The sequence below is a fragment of the Oncorhynchus mykiss genome, chromosome 4 (genome assembly GCF_013265735.2).
Source record: "Oncorhynchus mykiss isolate Arlee chromosome 4, USDA_OmykA_1.1, whole genome shotgun sequence".
NCBI classification, from domain to species: Eukaryota; Metazoa; Chordata; class Actinopteri; order Salmoniformes; family Salmonidae; genus Oncorhynchus; species Oncorhynchus mykiss.
Window position 1 is genome coordinate 20,142,247 of NC_048568.1, and position 18,535 is coordinate 20,160,781.

General features: G+C 45.6%; 1 protein-coding gene across 6 annotated transcripts in view; it reads left to right on the forward strand.

Annotated features, from left to right (window-relative positions):
• Positions 1–16,599, forward strand: part of msra (methionine sulfoxide reductase A) — a 103,125-nt gene extending 86,526 nt beyond the window's left edge. For 4 of the 6 annotated variants that reach the window (XM_036975438.1, XM_036975434.1, XM_036975439.1 and 1 more), the window contains one exon: positions 16,062–16,599. In XM_036975438.1, the coding sequence (XP_036831333.1) occupies positions 16,062–16,226 (165 nt within the window). In that variant the 3' untranslated portion in view covers positions 16,227–16,599. 6 annotated transcript variants of the gene reach the window in all.
• The last annotated feature ends 1,936 nt before the right edge of the window (positions 16,600–18,535 follow it).

Below are 18,535 nucleotides of genomic sequence, written 5' to 3' on the forward strand. Positions count from 1 at the left end.
ATAGATACAGTAGATAGTTTATAGTCAATAGAATAGATAGATACAGTAGATAGATACAGTAGATATATACAATAGATAGTTTATAGTCAATAGAGTGGATAGATAAAGTCGATATATACAGTAGATAGATTCAGTAGATAGATACAGTAGATAGTTTATAGTCACTAGAGTAGATGGATACAGTAGATAGATACAGTAGACATATACAGTAGATAGTTTATAGTCAATAGAGTAGATAGATACAGTAGATAGATACAGTAGATATATACAATAGATAGATACAGTAGATCGTTTATAGTCACTAAAGTAGATAGATACAGTAGATAGATACAGTAGACAGATACAGTAGATAGATACAGTAGATAGTTTATAGTCAATAGAGTAGATAGATACAGTAGATAGATACAGTAGATAGATACAGTAGACAGATACAGTAGATAGATACAGTAGATAGTTTATAGTCAATACAGCAGATAGATACAGTAGACAGATACAGTAGATAGATACAGTAGATAGATACAGTAGACAGATACAGTAGATAGATACAGTAGACAGATACAGTAGATAGATACAGTAGATAGATACAGTAGATAAATACAGTAGATAGTTTATAGTTAATAGAGTAGATAGATACAGTAGACAGATACAGTAGATAGATACAGTAGATAGATACAGTAGACAGATACAGTAGATAGATACAGTAGATAGATACAGTAGATAAATACAGTAGACAGATACAGTAGACAGACACAGTAGATAGATACAGTAGATAGATACAGTAGATATATACAGTAGGTAGTTTATAGTCAATAGAGTAGATAGATACAGTAGATAGATACAGTAGATAGTTTATAGTCAATAGAGTAGATAGATACAGTAGATAGATACAGTAGATAGATACAGTAGACAGATACAGTAGATAGATACAGTAGACAGATACAGTAGATAGATACAGTAGATAGTTTATAGTCAATAGAGTAGATAGATACAGTATATAGATACAGTAGATAGTTTATAGTCAATAGAATAGATAGATACAGTAGATAGATACAGTAGATATATACAATAGATAGTTTATAGTCAATAGAGTGGATAGATACAGTAGATAGATACAGTAGATAGTTTATAGTTAATATAGTAGATAGATACAGTAGACAGATACAGTAGATAGATACAGTAGATAGATACAGTAGACAGATACAGTAGATAGATACAGTAGATAGATACAGTAGATAGTTTATAGTCAATACAGCAGATAGATACAGTAGACAGATACAGTAGATAGATACAGTAGATAGATACAGTAGACAGATACAGTAGATAGATACAGTAGATAGATACAGTAGATAGTTTATAGTTAATAGAGTAGATAGATACAGTAGATAGATACAGTAGACAGATACAGTAGACAGACACAGTAGATAGATACAGTAGATAGATACAGTAGGTAGTTTATAGTCAATAGAGTAGATAGATACAGTAGATAGATACAGTAGACAGATACAGTAGATAGTTCATAGTCAATAGAGTAGATAGATACAGTAGATAGATACAGTAGATAGTTTATAGTCAATAGAGTAGATAGATACAGTAGATAGATACAGTAGATAGATACAGTAGACAGATACAGTAGATAAATACAGTAGTTAGTTTATAGTCAATAGAGTAGATAGATACAGTATATAGATACAGTAGATAGTTTATAGTCAATAGAATAGATAGATACAGTAGATAGATACAGTAGATATATACAATAGATAGTTTATAGTCAATAGAGTGGATAGATAAAGTCGATATATACAGTAGATAGATACAGTAGACAGATACAGTAGATAGTTTATAGTCAATAGAGTAGACAGATACAGTAGATATATACAGTAGATAGATACAGTAGATAGTTTATAGTCAATAGAGTAGACATATACAGTAGACAGATACAGTAGATAGATACAGTAGATAGATACAGTAGATAGTTTATAGTCACTAGAGTAGATGGATACAGTAGATAGATACAGTAGACATATACAGTAGATAGTTTATAGTCAATAGAGTAGATAGATACAGTAGATAGATACAGTAGATATATACAATAGATAGATACAGTAGATCGTTTATAGTCACTAAAGTAGATAGATACAGTAGATAGATACAGTAGACAGATACAGTAGATAGATACAGTAGATAGTTTATAGTCAATAGAGTAGATAGATACAGTAGATAGATACAGTAGATAGATACAGTAGACAGATACAGTAGATAGATACAGTAGATAGTTTATAGTCAATACAGCAGATAGATACAGTAGACAGATACAGTAGATAGATACAGTAGATAGATACAGTAGACAGATACAGTAGATAGATACAGTAGACAGATACAGTAGATAGTTAATAGAGTAGATAGATACAGTAGATAAATACAGTAGACAGATACAGTAGACAGACACAGTAGATAGATACAGTAGATAGATACAGTAGATAGATACAGTAGGTAGTTTATAGTCAATAGAGTAGATAGATACAGTAGATAGATACAGTAGATAGATACAGTAGACAGATACAGTAGATAGATACAGTAGATAGTTTATAGTCAATAGAGTAGATAGATACAGTAGATAGATACAGTAGATAGATACAGCAGTAGACAGATACAGTAGATAGATACAGTAGATAGTTTATAGTCAATAGAGTAGATAGATACAGTAGATAGATACAGTAGATGTATACAGTAGATAGATACAGTAGATAGATACAGTAGACAGATACAGTAGATAGTTTATAGTCAATAGAGTAGACAGATACAGTAGATAGATACAGTAGATAGTTTATAGTCAATAGAGTAGACAGATACAGTAGATATATACAGTAGATAGATACAGTAGATAGTTTATAGTCACTAGAGTAGATGGATACAGTAGATAGATACAGTAGACATATACAGTAGATTGATACAGTAGTTAGTTTATAGTCAATAGAGTAGACAGATACAGTAGATAGATACAGTAGATAGTTTATAGTCAATAGAGTAGACAGATACAGTAGATAGATACAGTAGATATATACAGTAGATAGATACAGTAGATAGATACAGTAGATTGTTTATAGTCACTAAAGTAGATAGATACAGTAGATAGATACAGTAGACAGATACAGTAGATAGATACAGTGTATAGATACAGTAGATAGATACAGTAGATAGTTTATAGTCAATAGAGTAGATAGATACAGTAGATCGATACAGTAGACAGATACAGTAGATAGATACAGTAGATAGATACAGTAGTTAGTTTATAGTCAATAGAGTAGACAGATACAGTAGATAGATACAGTAGATAGTTTATAGTCAATAGAGTAGACAGATACAGTAGATAGATACAGTAGATATATACAGTAGATAGATACAGTAGATATATACAGTAGATAGATACAGTAGATCGTTTATAGTCACTAAAGTAGATAGATACAGTAGATAGATACAGTAGACAGATACAGTAGGTAGATACAGTAGATAGATACAGTAGATAGAGATAGTTTATAGTCAATAGAGTAGATAGATACAGTAGATAGATACAGTAGATATATACAGTAGATAGATACAGTAGATAGTTTATAGTCAATAGAGTAGATAGATACAGTAGACAGATACAGTAGATTTATACAGTAGATAGATACAGTAGATAGATACAGTATATAATTTATAGCAAATAGAGTAGATAGATATAGTAGATTGATACAGTAGATAGATACAGTAGACATATACAGTAGATAGTTTACCCTAACCCTTACCCTACCCTAATCCTATCCCTAACTTTAACCCCTACCCTAACCCTAACCCTACCTTAACCCCTACCTTAATGCTAACCCTAACCCCTACCCTAACACTACCTTAACCCCTACCCTAATCCCAACCTTAACTCCTACCCTAACACTACCTTAACCCCTACCCTAATCCTAACCCTAACCTTAACCCCAAACCTAATCTTAACCTTAACCCCTACCCTAACACTACCTTAACCCCTACCCTAACCCTAAACTGAACCCCTACCCTAATCCTAACCCTAACCTTAATCCCTACCCTAACACTACCTTAACCCCTACCCTAAATCCTAACCCCTACCCTAACCCTACCTTAACCCCTACCCTAATCCTAACCTTAACCCCTACCCTAACCCTAACCTTCACAATAATCCCTACCTAATCCTTACCGTAACCATTTAAAATGTCAACATCAATTGGGTATGGACATCCCTAGGATCCCAGAAAGCAAGGACCCTACTGCCTGGCTGCCTGGCCTCTGTGCTCAGTAGACAGAGACAGAGACATTGAGGAGATCCAAGCCCCATGAATCTCCCAGAGGAGCCCCTGTCCTCATCTACCCCTACAAGGGGGTCCCAGCTGGGGTCAGTGTGCATGCTAGTCCACCTGGGGGTGGATGAGGACAGGGGCTCCTCTGATCCGAGGAGCCCCCTGCTAATGAAAGGGTGATAGAATGATTGAATGGATAATGATTGGATGTGTGGGGTTTAGAAGAGAGGTGTGACCTCTGTTCACAGCATGATGTTATTCTCAGCTGATGAGATGTATGTGTGTCAGCTGATGAGATGTATGTGTGTCAGCTGATGAGATGTATGTGTGTCAGCTGATGAAGGGGGGTGTGTCAGCTGATGAAGGGAGGTGTGTCAGCTGATGAAGGGGGTGCGTCAGCTGATGAAGGGGGGGGGGGGGTGTCAGCTGATGAAGGGGGGTGTGTCAGCTGATGAATGGGGGGTGTCAGCTGATGAAGGGTAGTGTGTCAGCTGATGAAGGGGAGCGTGTCAGCTGATGAAGAGTAGCGTGTCAGCTGATGAAGGGTAGTGTGTCATCTGATGAAGAGGAGCGTGTCAGCTGATGAAGGGTAGTGTGTCAGCTGATGAAGGGTAGTGTGTCATCTGATGAAGAGGAGCGTGTCAGCTGATGAAGGGGAGTGTGTCAGCTGATGAAGGGGAGCGTATCAGCTGATGAAGGGGAGCGGGTCAGTTGATGAAGAGTAGCGTGTCAGCTGATGAAGGGGAGTGTGTCAGCTGATGAAGGGGAGCGTGTCAGCTGATGAAGGGGAGCGTGTCAGCTGATGAAGGGTAGTGTGTCAGCTGATGAAGAGTGGTGTGTCAGCTGATGAAGGGTAGTGTGTCAGCTGATGAAGGGTAGCGTGTCAGCTGATGAAGAGTAGTGTGTCAGCTGATGAAGGGGAGCGTGTCAGCTGATGAAGGGGAGCGTGTCAGCTGATGAAGGGTAGCGTGTCAGCTGATGAAGAGTAGCGTGTCAGCTGATGAAGGGGAGCGTGTCAGCTGATGAAGGGGAGCGTGTCAGCTGATGAAGGGGAGCATGTCAGCTGATGAAGGGTAGTGTTTCATTTGATGAAGGGTAGCGTGTCAGCTGATGAAGAGTAGCGTGTCAGCTGATGAAGGGGAGCGTGTCAGCTGATGAAGGGGGCGTGTCAGCTGATGAAGGGTAGTGTGTCAGCTGATGAAGAGTAGTGTTTCATTTGATGAAGGGTAGCGTGTCAGCTGATGAATGGGAGCGTGTCAGCTGATGAAGAGTAGTGTGTCAGCTGATGAAGGGTAGTGTGTCATCTGATGAAGAGTAGTGTGTCAGCTGATGAAGGGGAGCGTGTCAGCTGATGAATGGGAGCGTGTCAGCTGATGAAGAGTAGTGTGTCAGCTGATGAAGGGTAGTGTGTCATCTGATGAAGAGTAGCGTGTCAGCTGATGAAGAGTAGCGTGTCAGCTGATGAAGAGTAGTGTGTCAGCTGATGAAGGGTAGTGTGTCAGCTGATGAAGGGTAGTGTGTCAGCTGATGAATGGGAGCGTGTCAGCTGATGAAGAGTAGTGTGTCAGCTGATGAAGAGTAGTGTGTCAGCTGATGAAGAGTAGTGTGTCAGCTGATGAAGAGTAGCGTGTCAGCTGATGGAGGGTAGCGTGTCAGCTGATGAATGGGAGCGTGTCAGCTGATGAAGGGGAGTGTGTCAGCTGATGAAGAGTAGTGTGTCAGCTGATGAAGGGTAGTGTGTCAGCTGATGAAGGGGAGCGTGTCAGCTGATGAAGAGTAGTGTGTCAGCTGATGAAGGGTAGTGTGTCAGCTGATGAAGAGTAGTGTGTCAGCTGATGAATGGGAGCGTGTCAGCTGATGAAGAGTAGTGTGTCAGCTGATGAAGGGTAGTGTGTCAGCTGATGAAGAGTAGTGTGTCAGCTGATGAAGAGTAGCGTGTCAGCTGATGAAGGGTAGTGTGTCAGCTGATGAAGAGTAGTGTGTCAGCTGATGAAGGGTAGTGTGTCAGCTGATGAAGAGTAGTGTGTCAGCTGATGAAGAGTAGCGTGTCAGCTGATGAAGAGTAGTGTGTCAGCTGATGAAGGGTAGTGTGTCAGCTGATGAAGAGTAGTGTGTCAGCTGATGAAGGGTAGTGTGTCAGCTGATGAATGGGAGCGTGTCAGCTGATGAAGAGTAGTGTGTCAGCTGATGAAGGGTAGTGTGTCAGCTGATGAAGAGTAGTGTGTCAGCTGATGAAGAGTAGTGTGTCAGCTGATGAAGGGTAGTGTGTCAGCTGATGAAGAGTAGTGTGTCAGCTGATGAAGGGTAGTGTGTCAGCTGATGAATGGGAGCGTGTCAGCTGATGAAGAGTAGTGTGTCAGCTGATGAAGAGTAGTGTGTCAGCTGATGAAGAGTAGTGTGTCAGCTGATGAAGGGTAGTGTGTCAGCTGATGAAGAGTAGTGTGTCAGCTGATGAAGAGTAGTGTGTCAGCTGATGAAGGGTAGTGTGTCAGCTGATGAAGAGTAGTGTGTCAGCTGATGAAGAGTAGCGTGTCAGCTGATGGAGGGTAGCGTGTCAGCTGATGAATGGGAGCGTGTCAGCTGATGGAGGGTAGCGTGTCAGCTGATGAATGGGAGCGTGTCAGCTGATGAATGGGAGCGTGTCAGCTGATGAAGGGGAGCGTATCAGCTGATGAAGGGGAGCGGGTCAGTTGATGAAGAGTAGCGTGTCAGCTGATGAAGGGGAGTGTGTCAGCTGATGAAGGGGAGCGTGTCAGCTGATGAAGGGGAGCGTGTCAGCTGATGAAGGGTAGTGTGTCAGCTGATGAAGAGTGGTGTGTCAGCTGATGAAGGGTAGTGTGTCAGCTGATGAAGGGTAGCGTGTCAGCTGATGAAGAGTAGTGTGTCAGCTGATGAAGGGGAGCGTGTCAGCTGATGAAGGGGAGCGTGTCAGCTGATGAAGGGTAGCGTGTCAGCTGATGAAGAGTAGCGTGTCAGCTGATGAAGGGGAGCGTGTCAGCTGATGAAGGGGAGCGTGTCAGCTGATGAAGGGGAGCATGTCAGCTGATGAAGGGTAGTGTTTCATTTGATGAAGGGTAGCGTGTCAGCTGATGAAGAGTAGCGTGTCAGCTGATGAAGGGGAGCGTGTCAGCTGATGAAGGGGGCGTGTCAGCTGATGAAGGGTAGTGTGTCAGCTGATGAAGAGTAGTGTTTCATTTGATGAAGGGTAGCGTGTCAGCTGATGAATGGGAGCGTGTCAGCTGATGAAGAGTAGTGTGTCAGCTGATGAAGGGTAGTGTGTCATCTGATGAAGAGTAGTGTGTCAGCTGATGAAGGGGAGCGTGTCAGCTGATGAATGGGAGCGTGTCAGCTGATGAAGAGTAGTGTGTCAGCTGATGAAGGGTAGTGTGTCATCTGATGAAGAGTAGCGTGTCAGCTGATGAAGAGTAGCGTGTCAGCTGATGAAGAGTAGTGTGTCAGCTGATGAAGGGTAGTGTGTCAGCTGATGAAGGGTAGTGTGTCAGCTGATGAATGGGAGCGTGTCAGCTGATGAAGAGTAGTGTGTCAGCTGATGAAGAGTAGTGTGTCAGCTGATGAAGAGTAGTGTGTCAGCTGATGAAGAGTAGCGTGTCAGCTGATGGAGGGTAGCGTGTCAGCTGATGAATGGGAGCGTGTCAGCTGATGAAGGGGAGTGTGTCAGCTGATGAAGAGTAGTGTGTCAGCTGATGAAGGGTAGTGTGTCAGCTGATGAAGGGGAGCGTGTCAGCTGATGAAGAGTAGTGTGTCAGCTGATGAAGGGTAGTGTGTCAGCTGATGAAGAGTAGTGTGTCAGCTGATGAATGGGAGCGTGTCAGCTGATGAAGAGTAGTGTGTCAGCTGATGAAGGGTAGTGTGTCAGCTGATGAAGAGTAGTGTGTCAGCTGATGAAGAGTAGCGTGTCAGCTGATGAAGGGTAGTGTGTCAGCTGATGAAGAGTAGTGTGTCAGCTGATGAAGGGTAGTGTGTCAGCTGATGAAGAGTAGTGTGTCAGCTGATGAAGAGTAGCGTGTCAGCTGATGAAGAGTAGTGTGTCAGCTGATGAAGGGTAGTGTGTCAGCTGATGAAGAGTAGTGTGTCAGCTGATGAAGGGTAGTGTGTCAGCTGATGAATGGGAGCGTGTCAGCTGATGAAGAGTAGTGTGTCAGCTGATGAAGGGTAGTGTGTCAGCTGATGAAGAGTAGTGTGTCAGCTGATGAAGAGTAGTGTGTCAGCTGATGAAGGGTAGTGTGTCAGCTGATGAAGAGTAGTGTGTCAGCTGATGAAGGGTAGTGTGTCAGCTGATGAATGGGAGCGTGTCAGCTGATGAAGAGTAGTGTGTCAGCTGATGAAGAGTAGTGTGTCAGCTGATGAAGAGTAGTGTGTCAGCTGATGAAGGGTAGTGTGTCAGCTGATGAAGAGTAGTGTGTCAGCTGATGAAGAGTAGTGTGTCAGCTGATGAAGGGTAGTGTGTCAGCTGATGAAGAGTAGTGTGTCAGCTGATGAAGAGTAGCGTGTCAGCTGATGGAGGGTAGCGTGTCAGCTGATGAATGGGAGCGTGTCAGCTGATGAATGGGAGCGTGTCAGCTGATGAAGGGGAGCATGTCAGCTGATGAAGGGTAGTGTGTCAGCTGATGAATGGGAGCGTGTCAGCTGATGAAGAGTAGTGTGTCAGCTGATGAAGAGTAGTGTGTCAGCTGATGAAGGGGAGTGTGTCAGCTGATGAAAGGTAGCGTGTCAGCTGATGAAAGGTAGCGTGTCAGCTGATGAGGGGTAGCGTGTCAGCTGAGCAAACGAAGAGGAACCTCACTCACCAGGGTCCTGGACTGACTGAATTAGGCTGTGGATAGAGAGGCTAGAGAGTGGATGAATGCCAAGTCCCATTCGTTTCCATGCACCACTAAACCGTTGGCTCCAAGACCTGCCATGACTCAGTTCTTAGACAGATTAGAAATGAGAGATAAACATGTCATTCTTCTTCTGCATGGTTTCCTTTGTCTCTCAGATGAACTATGAGCCATCTGCTGCCAGACTGACATGTATCTTCATAGAGGAGGGGCTGTGATAGTTGACTGATTCTAGAATGGTTGGATGGTACAGTAAGCACGGTGGTTATATGCGCCAGGACACACTTTAAAAGCCTGGAGCTATACATTTACTACACATTGTAAGTATTCAAACACACGCCTAACAGCACACATATGAACACGATTCCCCTGAAGATGCTAGCAAACTGTAAACAAAGGAATAGGAGATATGAACTGGTAGCTCTAGTTCTTTACATTCAGAACGGTGGCGGAAATCTCAGCAACAACCTCACTCCTTTTGTTCACCTGCCTGCATCCAAGGTTGTGTGTGTTTGTGACAGAGGCCATAAATAAACAGGCTGCTGTAGACATGCGCTGCTGCTGCTAGAGTCTTCTGTTGTGTTTTACAACCTCTTAATGCTCAATGACATATTTCACTCTTCACACATCCTTTATTGGCCAGAAATAGACTAGAAATAGACTACTGCTGATTGGGTTTAATGTCCTGCCAAGTGGTCAGCCTCTTGTCCGCCAGGCCTGCTCACCTTGTTTTGTTTCACCTCAGCCTCTTGTCCGCCAGGCCTGCTCACCTTGTTTTGTTTCACCTCAGCCTCTTGTCTGCCAGGCCTGCTCACCTTGTTTTGTTTCACCTCAGCCTCTTGTCCACCAGGCCTGCTCACCTTGTTTTGTTTCACCTCAGCCTCTTGTCCGCCAGGCCTGCTCACCTTGTTTTGTTTCACCTCAGCCTCTTGTCCGCCAGGCCTGCTCACCTTGTTTTGTTTCACCTCAGCCTCTTGTCCACCAGGCCTGCTCACCTTGTTTTGTTTCACCTCAGCCTCTTTTCCACCAGGCCTGCTCACCTTGTTTTGTTTCACCTCAGCCTCTTGTCCGCCAGGCCTGCTCACCTTGTTTTGTTTCACCTCAGCCTCTTGTCTGCCAGGCCTGCTCACCTTGTTTTGTTTCACCTCAGCCTCTTGTCCACCAGGCCTGCTCACCTTGTTTTGTTTCACCTCAGCCTCTTGTCCGCCAGGCCTGCTCACCTTGTTTTGTTTCACCTCAGCCTCTTGTCCACCAGGCCTGCTCACCTTGTTTTGTTTCACCTCAGCCTCTTTTCCACCAGGCCTGCTCACCTTGTTTTGTTTCACCTCAGCCTCTTGTCCACCAGGCCTGCTCACCTTGTTTTGTTTCACCTCAGCCTCTTGTCTGCCAGGCCTGCTCACCTTGTTTTGTTTCACCTCAGCCTCTTGTCTGCCAGGCCTTCTCACCTTGTTTTGTTTCACCTCAGCCTCTTGTCCACCAGGCCTGCTCACCTTGTTTTGTTTCACCTCAGCCTCTTGTCTGCCAGGCCTGCTCACCTTGTTTTGTTTCACCTCAGCCTCTTGTCCACCAGCCCTGCTCACCTTGTTTTGTTTCACCTCAGCCTCTTTTCCACCAGGCCTGCTCACCTTGTTTTGTTTCACCTCAGCCTCTTGTCCGCCAGGCCTGCTCACCTTGTTTTGTTTCACCTCAGCCTCTTGTCTGCCAGGCCTGCTCACCTTGTTTTGTTTCACCTCAGCCTCTTGTCCACCAGGCCTGCTCACCTTGTTTTGTTTCACCTCAGCCTCTTGTCTGCCAGGCCTGCTCACCTTGTTTTGTTTCACCTCAGCCTCTTGTCCACCAGGCCTGCTCACCTTGTTTTGTTTCACCTCAGCCTCTTGTCCACCAGGCCTGCTCACCTTGTTTTGTTTCACCTCAGCCTCTTGTCTGCCAGGCCTGCTCACCTTGTTTTGTTTCACCTCAGCCTCTTGTCCACCAGGCCTGCTCACCTTGTTTTGTTTCACCTCAGCCTCTTGTCCACCAGGCCTGCTCACCTTGTTTTGTTTCACCTCAGCCTCTTGTCCGCCAGGCCTGCTCACCTTGTTTTGTTTCACCTCAGCCTCTTGTCCACCAGGCCTGCTCACCTTGTTTTGTTTCACCTCAGCCTCTTGTCCACCAGGCCTGCTCACCTTGTTTTGTTTCACCTCAGCCTCTTGTCCACCAGGCCTGCTCACCTTGTTTTGTTTCACCTCAGCCTCTTGTCCACCAGGCCTGCTCACCTTGTTTTGTTTCACCTCAGCCTCTTGTCCACCAGGCCTGCTCACCTTGTTTTGTTTCACCTCAGCCTCTTGTCCGCCAGGCCTGCTCACCTTGTTTTGTTTCACCTCAGCCTCTTGTCTCAAGCTCCTGCTCTGCTCCATTTGCCAGAGCTGAAAAAAAAAAATAGCACCTGCCACTGCATTATCTTAGCTACAGCCCTGGATTCTTAAACATACACACACACACACACATACACACACACACACACACACACACACACACACACACACACACACACACACACACACACACACACATCTTCCTCCCATCTAGCTGTGACAATAAGTGTTAGCGCTGCCCACTGCAGCTGAGGTCTCCCTAGCGACCAGGCTTCTTAGGGAGACTGCCATGATGGGCATTCAGAACGATGGCATGACGTCCCAACTCGGTACCACCACAGAAAATGTGTGTCTCAAATCATATCTGGCGGTGTCAACTTGGCCCGACGCCAACCGGGGGCTGGCGTGCACCCGGTGGTGAACTGAGGATGGCGATAGCTACCTGCTGGGTGTCCATGCTGAGATATAGGAGCTGCTAAGCCCCACTGTAAAGCACACACAGGGCCTCAGATAGCAAGAGAGAGACAGAGAGATTGAGAGAGAAACTGAGAGAGAAACAGAGAGGGAAACAGAGAGAGAAAGAGAGAGAGAAAGGATGAGGGAGAACGAGAGAAAAAGAGAGGATGTGGGAGTGAATGATGGACAGAGAGAGAGGATGAGGTTAGAGAGCGACAGAGAGGATGAGGGAGAAAGAGACAATGAGAGAGACAGAGTGAGAGAGACAGAGAGAGAGAGAGAGAGAGAGACAGAGAGATTAGAAAGGGGCAGAGGCATAGGAAAGATTAGGGAGAGAAGAGTGAGAGGTAGAGGAGGGATGATGAGGCTGAAAGAGTTAATGAGAGGCCTAAATGTCTGTGGATATCCTTCCATGGCCTATATGGAGCTGGGGTATAGTGGTGGAGCTGGGCTATAGTGGTGGAGTTGGGGTATAGTGGTGGAGCTGGGCTATAGTGGTGGAGCTGGGGTATAGTGGTGGAGCTGGGCTATAGTGGTGGAGCTGGGGTATAGTGGTGGAGCTGGGCTATAGTGGTGGAGCTGGGCTATAGTGGTGGAGCTGGGCTATAGTGGTGGAGTTGGGGTATAGTGGTGGAGCTGGGCTATAGTGGTGGAGCTGGGCTATAGTGGTGGAGCTGGGGTATAGTGGTGGAGCTGGGCTATAGTGGTGGAGCTGGGCTATAGTGGTGGAGCTGGGCTATAGTGGTGGAGCTGGGGTATAGTGGTGGAGCTGGGCTATAGTGGTGGAGCTGGGCTATAGTGGTGGAGCTGGGCTATAGTGGTGGAGCTGGGCTATAGTGGTGGAGTTGGGGTATAGTGGTGGAGCTGGGCTATAGTGGTGGAGCTGGGCTATAGTGGTGGAGCTGGGCTAAAGTGGTGGAGCTGGGGTATAGTGGTGGAGCTGGGCTATAGTGGAGGAGCTTGGCTATAGTGGTGGAGCTGGGGTATAGTGGTGGAGCTGGGCTATAGTGGTGGAGTTGGGGTATAGTGGTGGAGCTGGGCTATAGTGGTGGAGCTGGGCTATAGTGGTGGAGCTGGGGTATAGTGGTGGAGCTGGGCTGTAGTGGTGGAGCTGGGGTATAGTGGTGGAGCTGGGGTATAGTGGTGGAGCTGGGCTATAGTGGTGGAGCTGGGGTATAGTGGTGGAGCTGGGATATAGTGGTGGAGCTGGGGTATAGTGGTGGAGCTGGGCTATAGTGGTGGAGCTCGGTTATAATGGTGGAGCTTGGGTATTGTGGTGGAGTTGGGCTATAGTGGTGGAGCTGGGTTATAGTGGTGGACCTGGATTATGGTGGTGGAGCTTGAGAATAGTGGTGGAGCTGGGGTATTGTGGTGGAGCTGGGCTATAGTGGTGGAGCTGGGGTATAGAGCTAGGACCGGAGCTGGGGCTGAAGGTATATAGAGCTGGGGCTGAAGCTGAGGATGAAGGTGTATAGAGCTGGGACTGAAAGTATATAGAGATGGGGCTGAAGCTGGGGCTGAAGGTATATAGAGCTAGGACTGGAGCTGGGGATGAAGGTATATAGAGCTAGGACTGGAGCTGGGGATGAAGGTATATAGAGCTAGGACTGGAGCTGGGGATGAAGGTATATAGAGCTAGGACTGGAGCTGGGGATGAAGGTATATAGAGCTAGGACTGGAGCTGGGGATGAAGGTATATAGAGCTAGGACTGGAGCTGGGGATGAAGGTAAATAGAGCTAGGACTGGAGCTGGGGCTGAAGGTATATAGTGCTAGGACTGGAGCTGGGGATGAAGGTATATCGAGCTAGGACTGAAGCTGGGGCTGAAGGTATATAGAGCTAGGACTGGAGCTGGGGCTGAAGGTATATAGAGCTAGGACTGGAGCTGGTTCTGGCGGGGAGAGGAGAGTTGATTCTGTGCTACCTTTCTCTCTCTCTCTCTCCTGTCTCCTGTACGGTGGCAGCTGCTCCTAACAGGTGTGTGGCTGCCTCCAGGCAGATGGTCCGAGAAATGAGGTAGTTGGCAGGTTCCTTCACACAGCCCGCTGTCCCCCCTCCCTGCCACACACACGACACATAGACACTTAGCAACAAACATTAGTGATAGGAGGAGGTTGGCGGAGGAGAGCAAGAGTTGGAAATAATAGAGAAAGAGAGAAAGATGGAAAGAGAGAAAGTTGGAAAGAGAGAAAGATTGAAAGAGAGAAGGAAAGCAATAGACACATCCTTGCATCACTTTCTTGAAACTCCCAAGTGGCATTGTGTCAACAATATCCCCACTTTGTCCTCTTTCCCCTGAACATTACCATTTCTCAGCTTAGAATCTCCATATTCTCATAAAAACAATACATTTACTTCCAACCTGGATTTCTCAATATGCTGTACATGCTAGACTAGTGTACACTTCAAATGTAAACCTTGCTTGCAGAGGCAGATTTCGAATGATATTCAGCCTGGCTCTATCTATTACAAATGACTGACTGACTGACTAACTGACTGACACTTGGACAGGTGTGGTGATGTGGAATGGGATTTCAGTGGGGAGTCACTCCCGGTGCCTAACTGTGTCATTGGTATACAGTTCAACCCAGAGTTCTGACACCAGGCACCAGTAACCCCAAAAAGTCCAACATTATTTTTTGTTGTTGTGATTTTTCATAGATGAAAATCAGTGAGGATAGAGGATGAAAATCAGTGAGGATAGAGGATGAAAAGCAGTCAGGATAGATGATGAAAATCAGTGAGGATAGAGGATGAAAAGCAGTCAGGATAGATGATGAAAATCAGTGAGGATAGAGGATGAAAAGCAGTCAGGATAGAGGATGAAAAGCAGTGAGGATAGAGGATGAAAAGCAGTGAGGATAGAGGATGAAAAGCAGTGAGGATAGAGGATGAAAAGCAGTCAGGTTAGAGGATGAAAAGCAGTGAGGATAGAGGATGAAAAGCAGTGAGGATAGAGGATGAAAAGCAGTGACGATAGAGGATGAAAAGCAGTCAGGATAGAGGATGAAAAGCAGTGAGGATAGAGGATGAAAAGCAGTGAGGATAGAGGATGAAAAGCAGTGAGGATAGAGGATGAAAAGCAGTCAGGATAGAGGATGAAAAGCAGTCAGGATAGAGGATGAAAAGCAGTGAGGATAGAGGATGAAAAGCAGTGAGGATAGAGGATGAAAAGCAGTGAGGATAGAGGATGAAAAGCAGTGAGGATAGAGGATGAAAAGCAGAGAGGATAGTGGATGAAAAGCAGTGAGGATAGAGGATGAAAAGCAGTGAGGATAGAGGATGAAAAGCAGTGAGGATAGAGGATGAAAATCAGTGAGGATAGAGGATGAAAAGCAGTGAGGCTGGCTGAGGTGTACCTGTTTAGACAGCTCTGTACTGGGGGTTAGAGGAGATTACCCAGGCTGGCTGAGGTGTACCTGCTTAGACGGCTCTGTACTGGGGGTTAGAGGAGATTACCCAGGTTGGCTGAGGTGTACCTGCTTAGACGGCCCTGTACTGGGGGTTAGAGGAGATTACCCAGGCTGGCTGAGGTGTACCTGTTTAGACGGCCCTGTACTGGGGGTTAGAGGAGATTAGCTGATTGGCTGAGGTGTGTGTGTGGACCATATAAACGTGCTGCAGGCATTGGGTATACTGGGTCAGTGGGGGCACTTCACAGCTCACACATGCACACGCACACACACACACACAAACCCGATGCCCCCTCCCCATACACACACACACTGGACACATCTGGGGTATTTGAGTCGACATCTGTCTGTGCCTCACCCGTAGGGCCACCCCGAGCACTAATGACCTCTCTCTGTGCTCGTCTCTGCTCCAATGCTTAACAAATGACTGAGAGAGAGAGAGATTGCATTAGCTGTAACACTGCTAACAGTAAGAGTATGTGTAATCTTGAAAAACAATACATTTCTTTGTAAGAAAATATTTTCCTTAAAGGAGGCAGACAAATGTTTTGAATGTAATGACATGGAAGAAGGCAGGAAAATGGTTCATTTGTGACTTTTAGAAAGTTTCTCTTGTGTTGTAACCATTCAATCCTGAGCCATTCATTCATGAAGGTCAGTCCTAATGATATAGCGTTGTTGTTGTTTCTACAGGTCCTGATAGAGGGGGGCTTTGGAGAAATCACCACAGAGATAGCCGAGAACCAGGAGTTCTACTATGCTGAGGACTACCACCAGCAGTACCTCAGCAAGAACCCCGGGGGATACTGTGGCCTGAGCGGCACCGGAGTCTCCTGTCCAATAGGACTCAAGAAATAACCACCTCTGTCCAATAGGGAATGACCACCAACCTCTGATTGTCTGATTCTGACTAGGAAATGTAAATACGCATTTCCGCTTGCTCATTGCAAAATAAGTCTATTTTCTATTCATTTAAATGGAAGTCACCTTAATTATGATGCAGTACTGAAGCATATTCAGGGTTTATATAAAAACAGTCTGTATCTGAGTCTTGTATTAATTGAAATAGTTTGGTAATCAAGCACCACATACATAAGACCTGTTTAAATGAATGCACATTCAGGTTTTAGTGTGCATTGTCTTGTTTGAATCAAATCAACTACAGTATGTACACCTGATTGAACTCTATGGTGCGTGCTGGTGGATTAAATGATGAAACGGTGTGTTGATATATATGGCTGTTTGGCTGGTTCCGTTGCGTGGTGTTTGGTGTGTGTTGGATGACCTCCTTTCTGTGATCTTTGCCTTAAGCCTTGTTCTGATCACTCCCTGACTCATCTGTCAGAGGGGTGTGTGTGGCTTGCGCAGGCAAACACTCAGTGGGAGAGAGCCCTCTGCCAGGGCCTGTGTAGCTTGGCATCACTATAACACAGTGAGAGAGAGATAGAGAGGGGCAGCGTCACACACACACACAGGCTGGCAGTCCCCCTCCCTACACAGGGACTGGAGCAAGGCACTGTGGGTAGAACTAATGGCTGAAGGACACATTGATGCACAATCGGCTGTCAAGCAAAATGTCTGACTGGTACTTCTTACTGTAGACTGCTGCTCTAAAAGATGTCTGACTGGTACTTCTTACTGTAGACTGCTGCTCTAAAAAATGTCTGACTGGTACTTCTTACTGTAGACTGCTGCTCTAAAAAATGTCTGACTGGTACTTCTTACTGTAGACTGCTGCTCTAAAAAATGTCTGACTGGTACTTCTTACTGTAGACTGCTACTCTAAACGATGTCTGACTGGTACTTCTTACTGTAGACTGCTGCTCTAAACGATGTCTGACTGGTACTTCTTACTGTAGACTGCTGCTCTAAAAGATGTCTGACTGGTACTTCTTACTGTAGACTGCTGCTCTAAACGAAGTCTGACTGGTACTTCTTACTGTAGACTGCTGCTCTAAACGATGTCTGACTGGTACTTCTTACTGTAGACTGCTGCTCTAAACGATGTCTGACTGGTACTTCTTACTGTAGACTGCTGCTCTAAACGATGTCTGACTGGTACTTCTTACTGTAGACTGCTGCTCTAAAAGATGTCTGACTGGTACTTCTTACTGTAGACTGCTGCTCTAAACGATGTCTGACTGGTACTTCTTACTGTAGACTGCTGCTCTAAAAGATGTCTGACTGGTACTTCTTACTGTAGACTGCTGCTCTAAAAGATGTCTGACTGGTACTTCTTACTGTAGACTGCTGCTCTAAAAGATGTCTGACTGGTACTTCTTACTGTAGACTGCTGCTCTAAAAGATGTCTGACTGGTACTTCTTACTGTAGACTGCTACTCTAAACGATGTCTGACTGGTACTTCTTACTGTAGACTGCTACTCTAAACGATGTCTGACTGGTACTTCTTACTGTAGACTGCTGCTCTAAAAAAAAATATTGTCAAGGACAAGGCTCTCTCTCTCTCTCTCACTCACTCACTCACTCACTCACTCACTCACTCACTCACTCACTCACTCACTCACTCACTCACATACCCAGTACTCTGTAAACCTCAATAGCACCTATCGGCCCAACGCTGCCAGCCACCCACCCTGCCAGTCACCCAGCTACCCACCCACCCAGCCAGCCAGCTACCCTGCCACATACCCAGCTACCCAGCTAGCTACCCAGCTACCAAGCCACCCAGCCTCCCACCCAGCTACCCAGCCAGCCAGCCACCCACCCAGCCAGTCAGCCAGCCAAACACCCAGCTACCCAGCCAGCCAGCCACCCACCCAGCCAGCCACCCAGCCAACCAGCCAGCCTCCCAGGTACCCAGACACCTACCCAGCAACCCAGCTAGCTACCCAGATACCAAGCTACCCAGCCATCCATCCAGCTACCCAGCTTCAAAGCTACGCAGCCAGCCAGCTCTTGAATAAAAGAGCTGACTGACAACCCACACAAACAAAGAAGAGCTTTATGCTGGGCTCGCACATCAACATTAACATGCATTCCAGGATATGATTCCTTTGGTGTAGCGTTGGTTCTCTTCACTAACAAACAGCGTGCCAATACGCTGTGATCATGTCCGTTTACATTGGGCTGCTGCTGGAACAGAGCCAGTAGAGAAACCATTGTTCCCAACAACCCAAGGAAATGGGCTGAATCCTTTTTCTATCGC